A 20,088-nucleotide genomic window follows, 5' to 3' on the forward strand; every position below is an offset into this window, starting at 1 on the left:
ATTGTTTTTTGCAGAGGAAAGAAGAGGCTACTCCGTGCTAGCTTAAAAAAAAAGGGAAATTTTATTACAGTGCTTAACCTGTTCTTGAGCACTTTATTAAAAAACGTGTGAGTATACTGTGTCCAAGATCAGTTATTTACATCCATTGAAATTGTACAGAAAGCAATAAATTAGCAAGTTTTTGGAAGGCTTACCACATTAAACATGAAAGTGGATGTTAAATTGATGTGGTAGTGCCACTTCATTTGAAAATTAAAACAAACCACATGTTGATTGAGAGAGGGTTCTGGATAATGCAAACTCAATATTCAGTTCTGGATAATACAAACTCAATATTCAGTTCCTTACATAGAATTATGAGCAAGTCAATGTGATGTTCACAATCCTAATCTCAACCAAGAACTTCTCAGATTAATCTGTTTTCCAGCTTTCTAAAAGAACGGAACTGGTTGATGTTATCAGCAAGAGCATGGGGAAAACTTTACCATCTTGGGGCATTTCTTAAATCTGATACAAAAGTAAAATTTTCTTAAATTTCTACCTTACTAGGAAGAGGTGGGAGGGAGCTAAAGAATCAGAATTTCTTGATTGTTTAGGCAAGCGATTGTTGGCTTGAGTGTCTTCAGTTTCGTCACTGAATCTCAATCTTTTAACTTGTGGAGGCTTTCCTGAACACCTGCTGTTCCTTTTGAGTTACGCCATGATTATGGTCACCCTGTGGCTGCCTTCGTTGAGTCACCAGGTGCGGTGGGTTATGCTTGTATGGCTTGCTTTGTAATCAAGCTTGGCGTTTACTGAAGTGTAACTTGTCAATGTTATCTCTTTTTTTTTGAAAATCATTGGTAGTGAATTCAGCTGATACATCAGTGTTGAACAGAAGGATATGTGAACTAATAGGGGTTTATTTTAATTACAGAGAACTTCCAGTGAAAGCAAAATCAGCTGCACGCTTTAGATCATGTAAGAAAGTAAATTAAGCTTTTATTATATTAACTAGAATAGACTTCCATGTTTTGTAAGAAGTGCTGATCCAGGACAGGAAGCAGTAGCATCTTTAAACAGGCTCTTGCATTTGTTTTGAAAAAAATATTACTTAGCACACAGGAATGTCACTGATGAACTTCAGGGTAATTTCTGATACACTGAATGTGGTAATGCAAAACTGAATCAGAGAAAGACATCCTATCATCAAAGGACACAGAGCTGAGAAGTTTCTTAGGATGCATTTCAGAGCATCTGCCCTGTAGGCAAAGGAAGGGCTGGAGAGGGAAGGCCTTCTCCTGTGTGCTTGTTCCCCCCCCCAAAACGAAGGAAAGCCTTGCATTCAGCATCTGGACGTGTGCTGCCTCTTCTCACCCTCTGTGATGGTGGTTAGCTGCCCTGGACAGAAAGGGAAAGGGCACGGAAGTAGCTGCCAGCCAGAACTCGATCGAGGGCTTGCTGCTGTGAGGGGGCAAGCCCAGTTCCCTGATGCCTAGACCCTGCTGGGCAGTAATACTGCCTGTGCTTGCACAAGTCCCCACCACACTGTCATTATTCCCCGTCTGCCACTGGAAAAATGTGATCTTACTGCCCGGCTCGGCTGCGTTCCTTCTTCCATGGGAGAAGGGCAGGAGCAGCGCCCGCTCTCCATCCTAGCTGCTGAAGGAGCTTGTCTGGCAGGCCCCGGGGGAAGGGGCCCCACTGCTGCCCTAACCCCCTTCTCACAGCTCTCTGTAAATGCCCACTTTCATAGTCACTCTAAAGCACCTCAGTGATCCTTGCAGAATTCACAACAGAAAAAAAAAGAATTTTGAAAGCCACTGCTTTTAAGCAGTCATTAAAAACAAAACAAAACAAAACTTGGCCAATATTAATTCACTTTATAAGGTCCTTTTATGTGGAATACGCAGAAAAACACGCCGTGTGAACAAGCTATTCCTTGCAAATTTAAATCCTTTCTGTGTTCTTCTGGGGCTTCTCCCCTTTGGAAAAAAAAAGAATTAAGCTTAACATTTAAGAAGTTCTAGTCTCTTTGTCTCTTCAGAATAAATAGCTCACTCCGCTAATAAGGAAACACAAAACCATGCATATAACACTACTTATGATTATGAAGTAGGGAAACAATACCGAAATATATGAACTCTGAAGTTAGAAAAGTGGTTGAATTCCAGGTTTCATGCTAACAAATGCAAACTACATGTCAGATCTACAGCACTCAATTTCTGTGTCATAAACAGACTGCATGTGAAAGTGAACTATAATTACAGCTACCAGTCCTACACTGCACAGGTACAACCAGTAAGTTTGGGTCCAGACCTCAAGAAAAAAAGCTGAAGCTTCAGCATTACAGTAGCAGAAATAAAGTATATTTAAATTTTTACATGCATCTCTGAGCAAGTCTTTTTTTTTATAAGAACCTTTTTTAAAAAAAATACAGCAGCTCAGCTTCCCAGATACCATTACAAAACTGTGGGGACAAGGAGCCTAATTACCTGTGGAATTCTCACATAGGTCTCAGTTGGCACTTGGTTTCTAATCCCACAGAGGCCTGCTTTGGTTATTTCACCCGACTGGTCACAGGTTCCCACCACCCATTCTACCACTTCTGTTTGAGCTCAGTAATTGATTTCGCTCAGGTAACGCTCAGCAATAGCCTGCCACACGACATGGGACGTACAACGTACTACAGATGGCAGAAGTCAACTCCTCCACCTAGGCTAGTTCAGCAGCGTGAGCTGTGGGACACCAGGCAGCACCAGTGAAAGGAAGATGTCACGGGCCTGCTGGTGGTGCCTCTCGGCAAGTAGGAAACGCCAGTTCAGTTCTGCTCCAGGGAACTGAACCAGAGTTTGCCACATTCTGCACAAGTGACCCAACTAGACAAGTGAGCATCTATGAAAAAATAGAAACCTTGGGGAAAACCCTTCTGTAAGGTCTAGTCAGAAAAAGATACATTACGAGAAACTGTTGGTCACAGATTTCTCAAAAACAATTTAAAACTTAGTGCTGTCTATCCTTGGAAATATACCTTTCAAACCAAGTTATCATTTCAAAAGTTATGCTATTAAATTACAGTTCCTACTTCTGTTAATAACTAAAACATTTAATCAAATTAACTAAGCTACAATTTTTTCTACAGTTATGACAATATATAGTGAAAGTCGGGTTTGAACTGAACATCAATATATAGCACTTTTGTTGTATTACTCCATATTGGACAACAGTTACACATGAAAGAAGGAAAACGTATAATCAGCATGCTAGGTGCAGTATGCATTTAGAAAAGCAAAAATATATATATTATATCCAGAAGCAATGTTCATTCACTCTTAACTCTCCTGGGTGAAAAATGCTGTTGCTGTGAGGAATGCTTTCGTAAAGTTTGGATATCCAGATTTTCTACGGGACTTCATGTTACATTGTTGGAGTCGTAACGACAATTTGGGAGCACTTCACGTCTACTTTAGGCTTCTTCTAACTGAGGTGGTCTGAACTGTACTCTAAAGGCAGGAGCCCAAGTTCTTTGGAGAGGCTAAAGAGAGGGAGGTATCTCTGCAGACCGTTCAGGGCACTTGCACCTTCAGTGCCACTACCCGCTTTCTCCAAGCATCTAAGGACACCAGGGTGCCCAAGTTAAATACCTGAAGTTAAGCAGTGTGAAGTACAGTCCAACTAACAGCACAAATCTTACAAAAATTTCTTCATTTTTAAATGAAAGGATTTATCTAATTGCAAGTACTTTGCTAATACAGCTGTCATTTCAAAACAGTTTTGTCCTGATATAACTTCATTTTTATGTACCCTGCTCTTCACCTTGACTGTAGGGAAGCCAGGCAGTAGGGTGCCTTAAACTGTTTGTAAAATAAGCCTAAAAAGGCTTTAAGTCAAGTCCTTCTCTCCAAAAAACCGCAAGCATTGTTTCAGGTATAAAACCTTCAGTTTCTTTAGCCACTCTGCAACCATCTGGAGCCTTCACAACTACATACATGCATCTTCAGTTACCAGATGTACACTTTTCCACCACTCCATCACAGGTTAGGCAGGTTGTTTTCAACTACAAATGGTATGCAACCAAGAAGTATGCAAAGTATTTTCTATCCTCACTCAAGGATTACAAGTGCATGGTCTCCACTCTTACTTGAGGATTAAGGTACTGAATAAATTGATTGTTTTTCTGTGTACTTCCTACTTGGTTTTAGTCTACTGCAATCCCTACAGGCAATTAGCTCAGCAGCTCAGTCAGGGGAGAGAGAAAAATCCAACACTTATGACCACAAAGCTGCTACTGGGCAAGTATTGTACAATCAAACAATGATGTCTTTTAGATCCCTTTTCCCCAACTCATAACATGATTATATTTACTTTGTCTAGGAAGAGATTTCCCATAAACAAATGGAAAATATAAATGGCAGTCTTCTACACAGACTTCAGTTTGCAGTATGCTGTGGTGTGAATCTACACCACACTGGCTCTTCTGTACTAACTCCTTACAGGGACAGTAAACACTTAACACACACATAACACAGAAATAAGCATATACCAAATAAGCTTTACTTCTCTTTCTATTTGTACTCAGTATGCATCCAGATGTTGCAGCAGTTCAGAGGGACAGAGTAGCTAGAGTACTTGACATTCACACCTTATATAGAACTTTTAATTTTCTGAAGCTTAACACACAATAAACTAGGTTCCTTTATTAGGAAGAAACATTTTAATGTGCAAGAACACTTTTATTTGAAACTCAAATATATCTGGTGCCCTACTGGAAAGTTTTCTTTGTCAGCTCTATGTTTGATCAATTAGCAACTTCTAAAAGTAATTCTCACTTTGTTTTGGGAGTTTCACTATTTTTTCCTCTGCTGCTTGATCTCTTTTTACCCCTGCTCCTGGATCGAGAGGAACTCCGACTTCTGCTCCTACTCCGTGTTCGACTATGACTTCTGCTGCGACTGCGGCCTCTCCTCTTTCTCCCCCTGCTGCGAGACCTCCTCCTTTCTCGACTTCTTGACCTGCCAGACCGGCGCCTTCTCTTGTTTTTGCGGCGATTCTTTTTTCTCTCGGATTCTCCATTTCTCCGGTATGAGTGATCTGGGCTTGGGCTGCCCCTTCTCCTTGACCGGCTGTAATAGTCATCACGATGGCTCGTTCTGTTTCTCCTTTCAGAGTTTTTAGACAACTGATTAGTCCGTTCAGGAGAAATACGTATGTCTCTATTGGCCTCCCAAAAATCATTGTTTGGATTTTTGAATACATGAAGAAAATTGCAGTGTTTCCCTCTTGGACACTTCTGCCTTTCAAATAAGCCTGCAACACATTAGGGTTTGCTTTTTTATGAACCAGAGCTGTTCAATCTCTTTCTTCATTATGTACCTACTGGAAAGAAACTTATTAAACTGAATTTTGCTTCTTCAGACAGAAAAACATGCATCTGACCACCTATCAATTTAATTCATGCAAGATTATTTTTCAATATGTACTTCTCTTGGAATTAACTTTTTAACAGCTATGAAGGTTTAACCTTAAACCAATTTTCATAAAGAATCTTACTACCTTAATCTAAGAATGTAAATTTAGATAAGTCAAATGCCGTAGTTACTGCTAAGAACCACTGATGGTTCAGAAACTGCTGCTGCTTTTTAAAGAGATAATTTAGCACTTCCTGTAGTTCCACCTTAAGGTAATTATTTCCAAAGCTAGGATCCAAACTTTCCTTTCCAGTCCAAGGTAAATCCACCAGAATGATTCAGACACTTACGTGACATGGTATGAATATGCCCTTTCTTTCCCAGATCTACACAACCAAGTTAGTATATTTGTCTTCCAAACAGAAATGAACTGCAACATTAAGCAGATCTGAAAGCTACAGGCTAATTCCCTCTTTTTCACTTCCGTAAGTACGCTTTCAATAACACACATTCTCTTTTCCAAGTGTTTATGTGACTCACCACATATAGCAGTTTTCCACCTTGTCACAGGACAAAATTCACAATGAAGCTGTCGGCCTGCATACCATCGTCCACTGAACAGAGCAAGAGCTGCCTGACAGTCCTTCTCCCTTTAAAAAAATAAAAATGACACATAGCATTATCACCATACAATCATGTAAGATGTTACCTACCAATTTTAGGCTCCCATTACAGTATGAGAATGAATCACTTGGATTATACAAACAGTGTTCATTACTGGACTTTGGAGTTCAGTTCTAAAACTTAGTAAGATTGCAAGTTACTTACGACTGATACTGGACATACACATTTCCTCGCAGGTGAGGCTCATAGTTGCAACTGACCTAAGCAGATGGAAACATTAAGTTAACACAATGGAAGGTTTATGCTATACAGCAGCCCACGCATGCTGAGATGGCAGCCATTCTGATTTATGATAGCTCATCAATATGAACTTATATATGATTTTCTTCTGAGCACTTACTTTTTTTTTTTATAAAAAAAAAAAAAGCCCTTCTGGCTTATGTTTGACTGTTTCCAGCATTATGCTTTGATTAACTCTGGGACCTCTGCTTCACTTAGTCCACAAGGCAGCTTGTACTCAATTGTCTTCCACTTCTCTGGGCCAACCCTACTCTGCAACAGCCAAATCCTGCTCTGAAAACAATTAGTAGTATCCTCATGTGGAAATGTGGGATTCATTATGGTAAGAGACTCTTTAGGACAATTTACCTTCACAGCACCCCTGTGAGATGAGTTAGAAAAGCTGAAGTCACTAGCTTTCACTGTACAATTCTGAAACACCTTTTTTCATAATGATTTAGCATTCAAAATATATCTAAAGCTCTCAAAAATACACAATTTAACTTCCAAAAAGCTTGTTGCTAGTTACAAAAGATTCTGAGATGGGCAGGCCCAAGCAGGCTAGAACCCAGTTCTCCAGGGCAGAACTGTGAGCCCAGCCTCTTTTGCCCCCAGGCCTCTTCTGATATCCGTTCCAAATGAGGCAAGTGGCTCCATTCATCACTGAACCCTGACTGACTCTCAGAGAATACCTCTCCGTGCACTGGATTAGGCAAGGGCTTCAGACACAACAACAAGCAGTTGTATAATTAAATATTACAGGATAAGCAGTCAAGCAATTTGAGATAAACGACATCAACACAAGAACAAGCAAAAATGATTTCGCCATGGACACTTTTGGGTGGGAAAAGAAGTGTGTTTTGTAAGGGTCTGCCAGATTCTGGAGTAGCTTCCCAGAAAGAATAGCAAGAATAAAACCTTGCGCTACACTGGAAAGGGAAGTCAGCTGGAAGAGAGGTGTGTATAATCTGATTCTAAATGGTAAACTCAATCACACCTAAGATCCCTGCAGCCAACACATAATTTCTAAGCATCTCTAATATAATGAAAATGCCCACAAGAATCCTATTACAGTGCACAATTGCTTCAGAAGCTAAGAAATACCACACCAAAAGCTCTTACCCTGTTATTAGTCATAGGGACCCAAGTATGTGCAGCTTAGCATACAACAATACAAACAACGATACAAAGTTGAGGATCTGAGTTTGATGGTAAGACAGCATTTCAACCCATGCTCCATTGGGAATCTACATCCTGTCTTCTGTGATAGAGCACAGCTTGCTAGTATCCCATGAGTCAAAATATGGAGGGGACACTCTTCCAAACAAGTGAACGTTTCTTACCTACAAAGTTCATTATACAAATACTGAAAATTCACTTTTGCTACTTTCCTCTTGCTTGAAATGCTAATACAGTCTCAGTTCTGAGGCAGCTGTCAGTAGATGGAAACAAAAGGAGAAAAGGTACTGCGTGCCTCCTGGTGACTGCAGGAAGACGCTCAGGAATGACAAGCAGAAAGGGATGCTGCAGTAGGTTCTGCTACAAGGAGATTTCACTATCCAAGCTGAGGATTTTGGGACGACATGGGACTGTTAACACACATCATTCATCTCCAAGGTCTCTGTTTACAGGTCCCTCTTCTTCCCCCATAAGAAATCATAATATAAATGGGAAAAATTCAGGAAAGAACATTCAGGAAATCAAACGCAGAAACTAAGGATAGATGACAAATCTCAACATCATTTGTGTAACTTACCTTTTTATAATTCCTCGTACTGAAATATCTACTACCTTTTTAGTTCATTGTCATTTGATTTTATTTTCCAACCAGTCCTAAATTGACATTGTTTGGGTATACACTCCAAATACATTTTATACCCCCACTATTTCATTCTTTACGCACAAATACAATAGCCCAGATAGATTTATATTGTCTAACAGTCTTAGTGGACCCTCTGGGGCTTACCACAGGCTAAGTAAAGAAGGGACTGTGAGGTAAGTGGACTGTTCAGCAGTATGAGTAACTTGCAATATAAAAGCACAAGCTTTTGTAACAGTTCAGGGGAACAGGAAAGAAGATTCACACAGAGTAAGACAATGCTCTAACAGCACTGACAAGTTTACAGGTGCCATAACAGATGCACAGTTTGCTCTAAGGATACTGTATAGTTCTCTAATGTATGTGGGATTTAGCTAGGGCATGCTGGACAGAATTCCTCTTAAGGCTAGTAAAACAAAACTTACGTAGTATATGTTATATATTTAAGAAGCTGTTACACTCAGATGCATACCTTGAATTGAACAACCTTCCCCACGTTCTGAAACTCGGGGAGCACGTCCTCGTAGAACTCCAGGAACTGCTGGTAAGTCTCCTCGTCACTGTACTCGAGACTCGCGTCCGTGTCATAGTCATCTCTCCGGCACTGCTCCATGCCAAACGTAATGAACATCCCTCGAACGAGTAGTGTCTTACTAGATGTTGGATAGTTATGCTTGCGAGAACACCTGGACATTTGTAGTGAAAAAGGAACCGTGAAAAGATCAGCACTTTCAGCAGAAGATGCACTTGTTGAAACTTCAAACACTTGCCATTTTGAGTAAGAGCTATTACAAAAGAAAATCCATTAGTGGAAGATGAACATATTTCACTTATTAAAACGGATCTTTTGGAAGTGCGTTTGCGTATAACCTTAATGCTTTCTGCCATGCATAAATACATTGTTGCTGAAAAAAGCATGTCTGCAAAAGCTATAGAAACCAGTAACATCACAGAATCACAGAACATTAGGGATTGGAACGGACCTCGAAAGATCATCTAGTCCAATCCCCCTGCCGGAGCAGGATTGCCTAGACCATATCACACAGGAACGCGTCCAGGCGGGTTTTGAATGTCTCCAGAGAAGGAGACTCCACAACCTCTCTGGGCAGCCTGTTCCGGTGTTCGGTCACCCTCACTGTAAAGAAGTTTTTCCTCATATTTAAGTGGAACCTCCTGTGTTCCAGCTTGCACCCGTTGTCCCTTGTCCTGTCAATGGATGTCACTGGAAGAGCCTGGCTCCATCCTCATGACACTTGCCCTTTACATATTTATAAACATTAATGAGGTCACCCCTCAGTCTCCTCTTCTCTAAGCTAAAGAGACCCAGCTCCCTCAGCCTCTCCTCATAAGGGAGATGTTCCACTCCCTTAATCATCTTCGTGGCTCTGCGCTGGACTCTCTCTAGCAGTTCCCTGTCCTTCTTGAACAGGGACTTGAGGGGGGGACTCTTGAGGGGCCCAGAACTCCAGATGCGGCCTCACCAGGGCAGAGTAGAGGGGGAGGAGAACCTCTCTCAACCTGCTAACCACACCCCTTCTAATACACCCCAGGATGCCATTGGCCTTCTTGGCCACAAGGGCACACTGCTGGCTCATGGTCATCCTGTTGTCCACTAGGACCCCCAAGTCCCTTTCCCCTACGCTGGTCTCCAACAGGTCTGCCCCAACTTATACTGGTACATGGGGTTGTTCTTGCCCAGATGCAGGACTCTACACTTGCCCTTGTTATATTTCATTAAATTTCTCCCCGCCCAACTCTCCAGCCTGTCCAGGTCTCTCTGAATGGCTGCGCAGCCTTCCGGTGTGTCAGCCACTCCTCCCAGTTTTGTGTCATCAGCGAACTTGCTGACAGCACACTCTATTCCCTCATCCAAGTCATTAATGAATATATTGAATAGAACTGGTCCCAGTACCGACCCTTGAGGGACTCCGCTAGACACAGGCCTCCAACTGGACTCTGTCCCATTGACCACCACTCTCTGGCTTCTTTCCTTCAGCCAGTTCACGATCCACCTCACTACCCGATCATCCAGACCACACTTCCTCAGTTTAGCTGCGAGGATGCTGTGGGAGACCGTGTCAAACGCTTTACTGAAATCGAGACAGACCACATCCACAGCTTTACCATCATCTATCCACTGGGTTACGTCCTCATAAAAGGCTATCAAGTTGGTTAAGCATGACTTCCCCTTGGTGAAGCCATGCTGAGTGCCCCTAATGATCCCCCTATCCTTGATGTGCCTAGAGACAGCACCAAGAACAAGTTGTTCCATCACCTTTCCGGGGATGGAGGTGAGGCTGACCGGTCTATAGTTACCCGGGTCCTCCTTCTTGCCCTTTTTGAAGACTGGAGTGACATTCGCTTTCCTCCAGTCCTCAGGCACCTCTCCCGTTGCCCACGACTTAGCAAAGATGATGGAGAGTGGCCTAGCAATGACTTCTGCCAGCTCCCTCAGCACCCGCGGGTGCATCCCATCAGGGCCCATGGATTTATGGACGTCCAGGTTGCTTAATTGGTCCCTGACCCAGCCCTCATCAACCAAGACAGATTCCTCCTCTATCCTGACTTCTTCTGGGGCCTCAGGGGTCCGGGGCTCCTCAGGACAGCCTCCAACAGTATAGACAGAGGCAAAGAAGGCATTCAGTAACTCCGCCTTCGTGTTATCCTCTGTCTCCAGGACCCCCACCTCATTCATCAGTGGGCCTACATTGCCTCTAGTGTTGGCTTTACCTGCAATGTATTTGAAGAAGCCCTTTCTGTTGTCCTTGACCTCTCTTGCAAGGTTTAATTCCAAGGAGGCCTTAGCTTTCCTAGTTGCCTCCCTACATCCTCTGACAACAGACTTATATTCCTCCCAAGTGGCCAGCCCCTCCTTCCATGATCTGTACACCCTCTTCTTCCACTTCAGTTTGCCCAGCAGTTCCCTGTTTAACCATGCAGGTCTCCTGGTACCCTTCCTTGACTTCCTACCTGCTGGGATGCTCTGATCTTGAGCTCGGAAGAAGCAGTCCTTGAATGCTAACCAACTATCTTGGGCCCCCTTAACTTCTAGTACCCTGTCCCATGGGTTTTACCCTAGCAATTGCATAGCTCTTACTATGTTATCCTTCCCATCCTACTCATGAGTTCAATGTTCATCTACCACAGCCCTCTTCCACCATCTCTTTGAAAGTAGAGTCTAGACTAGTTAGCCACTCCTCCAGCAGCAGCTGTTCCTCATCTCTGATCATCTTGTCCTTCTCTCTCTCTTGCCTTTTACTATACTTCCCTTCCGAAACAGCGCACCCGTAACAGTACACAAGAATCAAGAATGAATGTATCATGCATTTAAACAGTCTGCAAAAAGGAGGATTCTGGAAGCTACACAACAGCTTTCCCAAATGTGCAGATGTACCTTAACTTGCTTTAGTTCATTTGAGATTCGATTTCATCTTTTAGATGATGCGGCATATGCAAATTAGACAAGATAAAAAACCAACATCTGACATATCAGGCCTGTACTAATAGCAGAAATCAAATATATTCTGTCTGAATGTATCTGTGCATCTGTCGGAGCTAAGGAAAAGTCAGTTTGACCAATGTATCCAGAATGCACCACAAATAATATGCCATAACACTAAACAGTTCAATTCCAGCCAGGCAATGCTTTTGCTCTCAAAGTCTAGTTCCATCATGAATAACAGAACCACATCCAAACACATGAAAGTAATTTATATAGCAATTTTTCTTCAGTTTGCATATAACCTAATGAAGTTGCTTCCCTTTCATCTCACCAAAACACTTCTATGCTGGTAAATATTCAATTGATTACCTGTCTCCAAATCGGCAGGAACCTGTTTTAATATAGAACGGGCAATTCGCTCTGTCCTTCTCTGTTCCTATATTCTCCGGGGGCTCTGGGTTATGCCAGGTCACACCATTCTCCAGCTGTGGAAAAAACATTAAAATACACAGAAGTTAGAGAAGAAGAGAGAGATGTAATGTCAAAATAAAACTACCAATTAAATCCACATGCAACTATGAGCACTGTGTTACTACAAGGCAAGCTGAACCTATTTTAAGCATTGTTTTATAAAGCTACCCAGTGCCTGAGGTCTCTGGTGATAGAAACCTCTTTTCTTGATAATTGTTCAGTTTTAAGAACAAGTCTATAGTCATGATTTGTTTTTAATAACAACAACAACAAAAAAATCACCAAACTGGATGTTTTCTTTTGCTAAAGGAAAAGCTTAAGATTTTAGAACCAAAAGAGTTGCAATAATATTTGCTCCTCAAACAACAATTTCATTTGTCATCTATGAGAACTACAAATATTGGGACAGGTTCTTTCCACTCAGGTAAGTCCATTACCTACTTCACTCTAGGACCCACTGAGGAGCATTTTATACACCTGGCAGACAGAAAGCTAGGACTATTTACTTACATGTCTTTGCAACAGCTCAAAGCTCAGTAAGGTTATCACTATCACTTTTTATGCAGCTAGAAAAGACTAAAATAAAAGTAACCTGCCAAAGGCCAGCATTAAAAAAAAATTACATTCATAGTATTGGAATGAAAAGCCTCCATACTGCACACCTCAGGCCATTAAGATTTCTATAATTCAAAATGGAATTATCAAGTTGCAAGCGCTGACTGACTACAAACAAAACACACAGCTTAAAAATGGAATTTTAATTTTGTTAGCCAAAAGATCTGTAAAGCTCACTAGCCTAAGTTCTTGTTTTAAATCAACTGAAAACTGTGTTTATTTACAAGCAGCATTTGACCCTGCTACCAGTTCAGTTCACGACTCTGAGCCATCATTTTCTTTCAACAAAACAGCACTGTCACTTCAACAGTGTCAACAGTAACTGAACCCTGAACTGATACTATAATGAAGTCTCTCACATACCACATTTCTGCCTATTCCCCTGCAGAAATGGCTGCTAATACATCTGGAGCTCTGGGCAGGTAATAGTTCAGAGCATTTTTCTACCCATATTACAAAATAAGTGAGTTAGATTCCCTGTGCCTAAAAATCTGCTTAAACATAATTTGGAACTGAATGCAAGTCCAATGTAGCTATGGCAATCAACATACAATGGGTTAATTAGGTTAAAACTTAAATTTTCACATTCATGCAGTGGTTTAAGCAGAGCAAGAATCTTCACAAGTTTAACCGTATGACAGGGATAAAAAGCCAAGTTATTCTGTTAGGCAATAGGAAAGACTGATTTCATCCTCTCTAAGATTCAAATGAAGGCTGCAGTTTTCTTTACTACACACTGCCAGCTTGAGATCCATGCTCTTCCAGGCACCGCAGCAGTCAGCTTCTCCCTCCCCCACCTTTTATTTTTTTTCCTTAAGGATCTGTGCCCTCTTCTACTGCTGAATCCTTTTATTTAAAGCCTGCCATCTGCTTAAAAAGACAAGTTTGTCTTGCCACCCAGAAGGACTGACAGATTTATTTAGAATTCTAATTCACAAATAAACCATCATGCATAGTGTTTTCCAACAGCACACAGCAGTATTTCCAGATTCATTTTGACTCAGATCTCCTGAACAGGAATGAGCATGCACAACTGCACTGCCACCAACCAGCCAGAAATGCACTTAATTATGTTCCACCCAGTAAATAATTGTTTACAGCTCATGCAAGCCACTACACATTAAATTTATTCAGGCCATTAGGTTCTTGAGAGCAGATGGACAATACACTAGAAGCAAACACCGGATGCAATTAAATTACTTTCCAGTTCTTTTTCAGAAAGTCTCTGAGCATACCTGGCTTTCAGCTTGATCCAGCATCCTCTGCACAGCTGCCTATAAATGGTGCAAACACAGGACTAGTGAAAACCCAGAGGACACGCAAAACATCTGGTTTCTTTAGTTAAGAACCTAATTTACAATACTCAATGATTATGCGTAACAGAAGTTTGATGGGGTGTGCTTTAAAAAACGAAGTTTTACTTTTGCTCTGTAGCAATTAATGTCCTACAAAGCTGTTAAAGGATACATCAGACAAGACCCTCATGTAGATGATTTTCTAATCTAAATGCTAGAAAACTTAAAAATTTTGTTTCATTTTTTTTCTTTTTTTAAAACTATCATTGAACTATTGAATACTTAAATATATCTCCTGCTCTAGTACTCAGTCTGGTTATAGTTAAATTCATAATCATTTAGTTGCACTAAACTTCTTAACTTAAAACATTCTATGTAACGCATAGAAAAACACATTGCTTAGTGAGCCTCTGTTAAAGCAAAACATATAACTGTTAAGAAACTTTAATATCGTAAGTTCAGTTATCTACCCTTACAAATACAGGAAAACAATGAGGATATTCTTTCCCTTCCTTCTTCTAAGGGGGCTGAGCAAAACAATAAAGTCACTCTCCAAAACTGGCTGGAAATTAGTTACAACAAATTATTCTAGGAAGTTCCAAGAAAAAAAGACATTTAAACATAAACAATGCAAGAAAACATGCTACCATTTTTCTAATTTGGAAGATAATTAATTAAATTTAAAAAGAGGAAAAGCAAATAAAAATTAAAAAATACAATCCAAAATGAATACCCAGACAGCATCTGGTACTAATCATCAAGTATGTCAGTAAATTAATAAATAAATAAATAAACCAAAACCAAAAACCACCAAACCAGAAAACCTATTTTCTGATCTTAGGGAGGAGAGAAAATTTTTTTTTTTTTTAATCAGTAAGTCAGAATTTGAATAAACTGCTGTTTCAAGAGACAGGCCAAATCAACTGAACAACTTTCCGCTGCCAAAATGGGTGGCTCCACTTCCAGCTGGGTACTCAAGTTTCCCTCTGGGTGCTTGTCAATGCCCTCTATGAGCCAACTTAGCTCACTAAACCAGTAAAACAGTAACCCAGAAAAAAACAACACAAACCAACCAACAACCAATAAAAGAGAAAGTGGCTTCCACCTAGTACAGGGAACCAAATTAGCCACTGAGGTCTTGGACAAACCCAGACAAAGGAGAGGGAAGGAACAAAATCCTGCTGTTACCATGGTTCAACTCCCTTGGAACTATATCTATCTCAACCTTAAATAAAGGACGCGACCATCATTTTCTCTCCCTACCCTGCAAAGAGAAAAACGGACACTTAACACAAGAGGAAGTAAGACAGGAAATACAACGACTGCTGTTCTTTTTCTTTCCTCATGCAAGCACTACGCAATCAGTGACAAAACCAACTATTAAATGCAGGAGACAATACTGTTTGCTCCTGTCTCTTCTCCTGCTGTGGCTACCAGACACAGTAGCAAGACACCTCCCAGTGAAATGACTGGAATCTTTTGCGATTGTGGAGAAGCTAAAATGACCGGATCCTAGAAAGCTGCAATCACCCTTTACTGGCGATAGGCCAGTCCTCATGTTGGATTTCTGTACAGGACATCTTACATCCAGGTCATTCAACTTCTGAAACTTAAGAAGAATGTATCATTAACAGAAATGTTATCAGTGACTAGTAGCTTCAGTATCATTGTTTTCTCCACGCAAGGAGCTCTGAAAAAAAGATACGTCCTGTTGGATGAGTCAGGTAAAGAAGAGCTGTAATGCATCTTTTGATTAAGAACTGTGTTAAGGAACAGCAGCAATGTAATTCCATGTTCCGTATCCTCACTGGGCACTTTCTTCAACACTGTGTTCAACTGGGACGTTAAGTAAGGATTATCTTTAATGCATGATGCAAAAAGTGGACATATCAGAACCTGCATTCGCAACATGCCTTTGTATTTACCTGATGTAAAAAATTACATACAGGGAACAACCAGATGCATTAAAACTAGTTACCCTTCCAGGTATGTGGATTTGCTAGATCCTCTTTAACAGTGAATAATAGTTTCAGGAATTTACACAGAATGGAGAGAAGTAGTAACTAACTTTTATATGTTTGCTAATTAAAATAAAATCCCTCTTCAACATGCATAGACTGTTGCATCTGATAATGTAAGAGGATATGTAACATGTTTATCCTCCCACTGCCAGGAATCACCTCTCTCTCTCTCTTCTCCTGTTGCTTCTGTTGTGCCACTTCTCTCTCTTTTCTTTGCTGCTCTTCCCATTCTTCTTTGATCTTCCTCTTTAGGATAAAAAAATATTTTAAAAAATTATTTAAGGAAACAATATAATCAGTCAAATTCAAAACTAACATGTTGTATTACAGCTTCTTGACCATTAAGTTTTCATCCACTCATAAGCAACTACATCTCTGGATGAGAACCCTTTTTAGAAGTCTTTTTTTTCCTTTTTAATTTTGCTCTTCTCGAATGGAAGAAACAAGAGCTTATACTTTAAAACATACCAACATCAAGAAAACTGGGTCCACTACAGAACACTAACAGAAATTACACTAAGTCTACCTTATTGCCAGACACAACTCTAACACTCAGTTTATACATCACCTCTTCTTCTTCTTGACGTTTTCTTGCAGCCTCTTCTTTTTCTTTCTTAAGCTTGAACTCTTCTTGGGCCTTTTCTTCTCTCAGCAACCACTGCTCATGTAGTTTTTGTCTACCAAGGAAACCAGATACTACTTAGACAAAATTTACTGATTACCTACAACTGATGCAATTGTCATCCATACAGTTCAAATTTCTTAGTTCAGCAAGAGAAAATTCCATAGGAATCATTCAGGCTTTAGAGAAAAACTGTGTAGCCTGAAATATATAAAAAGGATTCTATTTTACAGAATGTATTGAAACTTTTCAAAGTATCAAAATAGAACTGACTACCAAAATATCTACTGCATATATGCCATCTTCTAGATTTTTCACCTTTCTGCCTCAAGTTTTTTTTCCTCTTCTTCTTCTTCCTCCTCTTCTTCTAATTCCTCCTCTTCCTCCTCAGACACTGATTCATCTTTTTCTGTAGCTTCTGAGAAAAAAAACAAAACCATGCATCTAAATAACTGGATATTATAGTCAGCAAAGATACACAAAATTATATCCTTTTAAAAAATGAAAAGAAAAAAGAAAGAAGAATCACTACTAGTTCCACTGACAATATAAAACACTTCACAGTTACCAGAGTCTCTTAGTTTGGCAAGCGCCTGCCGCTTTTTTTTTCGCTTTTCTTTCTTCAGAATAGCTCTGTATTTTTGATGGCTGAAAATGAGAGAATATTATTTACATTAAAACAGCCAAACAAAGGATTTTTACTGTCATACATGCACTCAATTTACGTCAGCAGTACAAAACCCCACAAACTGCAAAATTAGCAGCTATTTGTATGAAACAGTAACTCTACAGGGACATCTGGCATGACAATGAAATCTGTAGCTATGTTGTTAGAGCCACACGTGGACAGCAGCAACAATCACTTTCGGACACAACAGAGAGGGTCTCATCCTTCTTGAGCTCTGTAGTACTTGGCATTATCACCAACTCCAAGAAATCTCCCTTAGTTCCTGAAACCTGGTCACTAGATAAGGTTAGAGAGAAAAATTTGGGGATCTCCTACCTATAATTTTGGCACACCCTTCAGCATTGTAGTCTTTCTCTCTCTTACAGGTTATGAAATTTTAAGTCACTTTTCCCTTGATATTCTCTACAGGCGGCTGTCTTAATGTATAGATAACAAAAACACTCTTAACAACCACCATAGATAATGCTCAGGTCTACTCTTCTGCTACTGAAGCTTGGCCAGACTCATCCTTGCTTGTCTGACAGTTCTGCAAGGCTGGCTAGAAAGAGCACCATGCTTTTATTATGGTTAAAAACCCCTTAAGAATCTGAAAGCCTTTTCATTATTAACTCCTCTTCTGTCATTTTTCATTGCAGCTCTCTTCTTTCTAGCCAGTTCATGATAGAAAAATAGGAGGAAGAGATGATCTTCAACTCTTGTCATTCTGCCATGCCAAACATTGATGGGAGATCAATATCTTCCCATTTTGGAGTATGTAATTTTAAGAGATCCCATAGGTGTAATTCAGATAGCCAAAACCTCACCCACCCGCTTCCGTTCTGGGTTACTCACATCACCATGTGCACACCTGTGCACTCCATCAATAACACCGTCATGGTTATCCCGGCAGCAGAGGGCTTGCCCTCAAAGCCCACTGCCTGACTGCATACTCTGCCCACATCTGAGCCTTCTACCTTTGGTCAAGCAAGCCTAGTGACTCCTCCTGTAGTGTCACCTGCCTGAAACAAATCTCATCTGCCCAGCAGGTGCTTAGGGCTGAAAAGCCAGGATACCTCCTTCCCAGTTCCCAGGCTTCCTAAGGTGCTCTGAAGCCCAAGGAAGGACAAGAGAGCAGCTTTTCTCACTCTCTGGCCACAGCAGCACACGAGGAGGTGGGCAAACAGCTGCAGCGCAAGGAGCAGCGACGCCCCGGCCACTTCAGGGCTGGGGCTCGACTCCCTCTCCAGCCACACGGCACTAGCGAGCAAGACCACTCGGGCAAAGACCTGGAGGCCTGGACCAGGGCTCCCACCATCTGCGGGGCGGAGCGGACAGGGCTCAGCTCAGGCACGCGGCCTTCACCGAGCCTCACACCGCCCCACGGCCGCCGCCGCTGCTTCCCCCGGGCGTGGGGCGTTGATCCCCGGCCCGCCAGCAGCGCGGGCAAGCGGGCCGCAGCGGAGGCCCGGCCCAGCCCAGCCGGGTCCCAGCAGCACCGGGTCCCAGCAGCACCGGCTCCCTCCGCCACCGGGCCGTGCCGTGCCGAGCGCCCACCGCCGCCGCGCGCCCCCATCCCCCGCGGCCCCGCGCGCTTTCGGCCCCGCCCCCCGGGCGCCCCCCTATCGCCGCCCCCGGTGCCAGGCCGCGCTTTCGGCCTCCGCCCCCCACGGGCGCCGGCTGCCCCGCGCCCCCGCGCGCGGCGGCGACGGTGGGTCATGGCCGCTGCCGCACGTAGCTGCGCCACTCACAGGCCCGGCCGCGAGGCCGCCAGAGCTTCGGCCGCCGCGCGGCCGGGCGGGCTTAGCCGGGGCTGGGCCGTGACCCTCCTCGGGGATCCCCGGGCCCTTTTCCTTCCCCCGGGAGGCGGCGGGGAGGCCCGGCACTGCCACCGGCCTCGGCCTCACCTCAACTTCCCCAGAGGGGACTCGGGCAGCAACATGGGCGCCGCCATCTTGCGTTACCAACTGGATGTCACGTGACCCCACGGCGGAAGGGCGCAAAATCCCTTCCGGCAGCGGAGCGCGAGCGGCGACGGGTGGGCGGGGCGAGGGGGCGCATCGAGGCGCGCGCAGTGGGCGGCCGTTGGGGAGTGGCGCTCCCGAGGCGCCTCGGGAAGGGCGGTGGCGGCCCCGGGGGGCGGAGCGGGGCGGGCAGCGCGGGCACCTGCTGTCGCCAGGCGGCCAGGACCGGGTCGCTGAGAGCGCCGGGAGGCGCAGGGGCTGGTGGCGTGCGGCCGTGGTTTTGCAGCCGCTCTTCAGCCGGTCGCAGTGACCGTGTGAAGCTACAGCTGTGACCGGCTGGGTAGTGAGTGCGGGGGGGAGGAGAACCCGCTTTGGGTGATTGCGTGTCACCGAGTAGTACGGCTGCTTTCAGCGTGCTTGTACATCGTTAGAGCCACCTTTGCAAAATTCGGTAAACAAGACCAGAAGTGTTCACACCTTAGAAGGAGTTTGTGTTATTCCTCCTGTCAAAAGCATTTAGGATTCAGTGAACGCACAGAAAAGTAGCATTTTAAACTTCATGGAATCATAGAATGGTTTGGGTTGGAAGGGACCTTAAAGATCATCTAGTTCCACCCCCCTGCCACGGCCAGGGACACCTTCCACTAGACCTGGTTGCTCAAAGCCCCATCCAACCTGGCCTTGAACACTGCCAGGGAGGGGGTATCCACAGCTTCTCTGGGTAACCTGTTCCAGTGTCTCACCACCCTCACAGGGAAGAATTTCTTCCTAGTATCTAATCTAAATCTACCCTCTTTCACTTTAAAACCATTCCCCCTCATCCTGTCACTACTTGCCCTTGTAAAAAGTCCCTCTCCAGCTTTCCTGTAGGCCCCCTTCAGGTAC

General features: G+C 42.9%; 1 protein-coding gene across 1 annotated transcript; it reads right to left on the bottom strand.

Annotated features, from left to right (window-relative positions):
- Positions 1-42: 42 nt before the first annotated feature.
- On the bottom strand, positions 43-19,223 carry ZRSR2 (zinc finger CCCH-type, RNA binding motif and serine/arginine rich 2). Its single transcript, XM_068417969.1, has 11 exons — positions 19,147-19,223; positions 17,144-17,223; positions 16,894-16,993; positions 16,522-16,630; positions 16,113-16,199; positions 13,873-13,911; positions 11,921-12,036; positions 8,582-8,795; positions 6,216-6,271; positions 5,928-6,037; positions 43-5,286 (listed from the first exon to the last, which is right to left on the bottom strand). The coding sequence occupies exons 1-11, from the start codon at positions 19,191-19,193 to the stop codon at positions 4,805-4,807; spliced, it is 1,440 nt and encodes a 479-aa protein (XP_068274070.1). The 5' UTR covers positions 19,194-19,223; the 3' UTR covers positions 43-4,804.
- Between the last annotated feature and the right edge of the window lie 865 nt (positions 19,224-20,088).

The sequence above is a fragment of the Nyctibius grandis genome, chromosome 2 (assembly GCF_013368605.1).
Source record: "Nyctibius grandis isolate bNycGra1 chromosome 2, bNycGra1.pri, whole genome shotgun sequence".
NCBI lineage: Eukaryota > Metazoa > Chordata > Aves > Nyctibiiformes > Nyctibiidae > Nyctibius > Nyctibius grandis.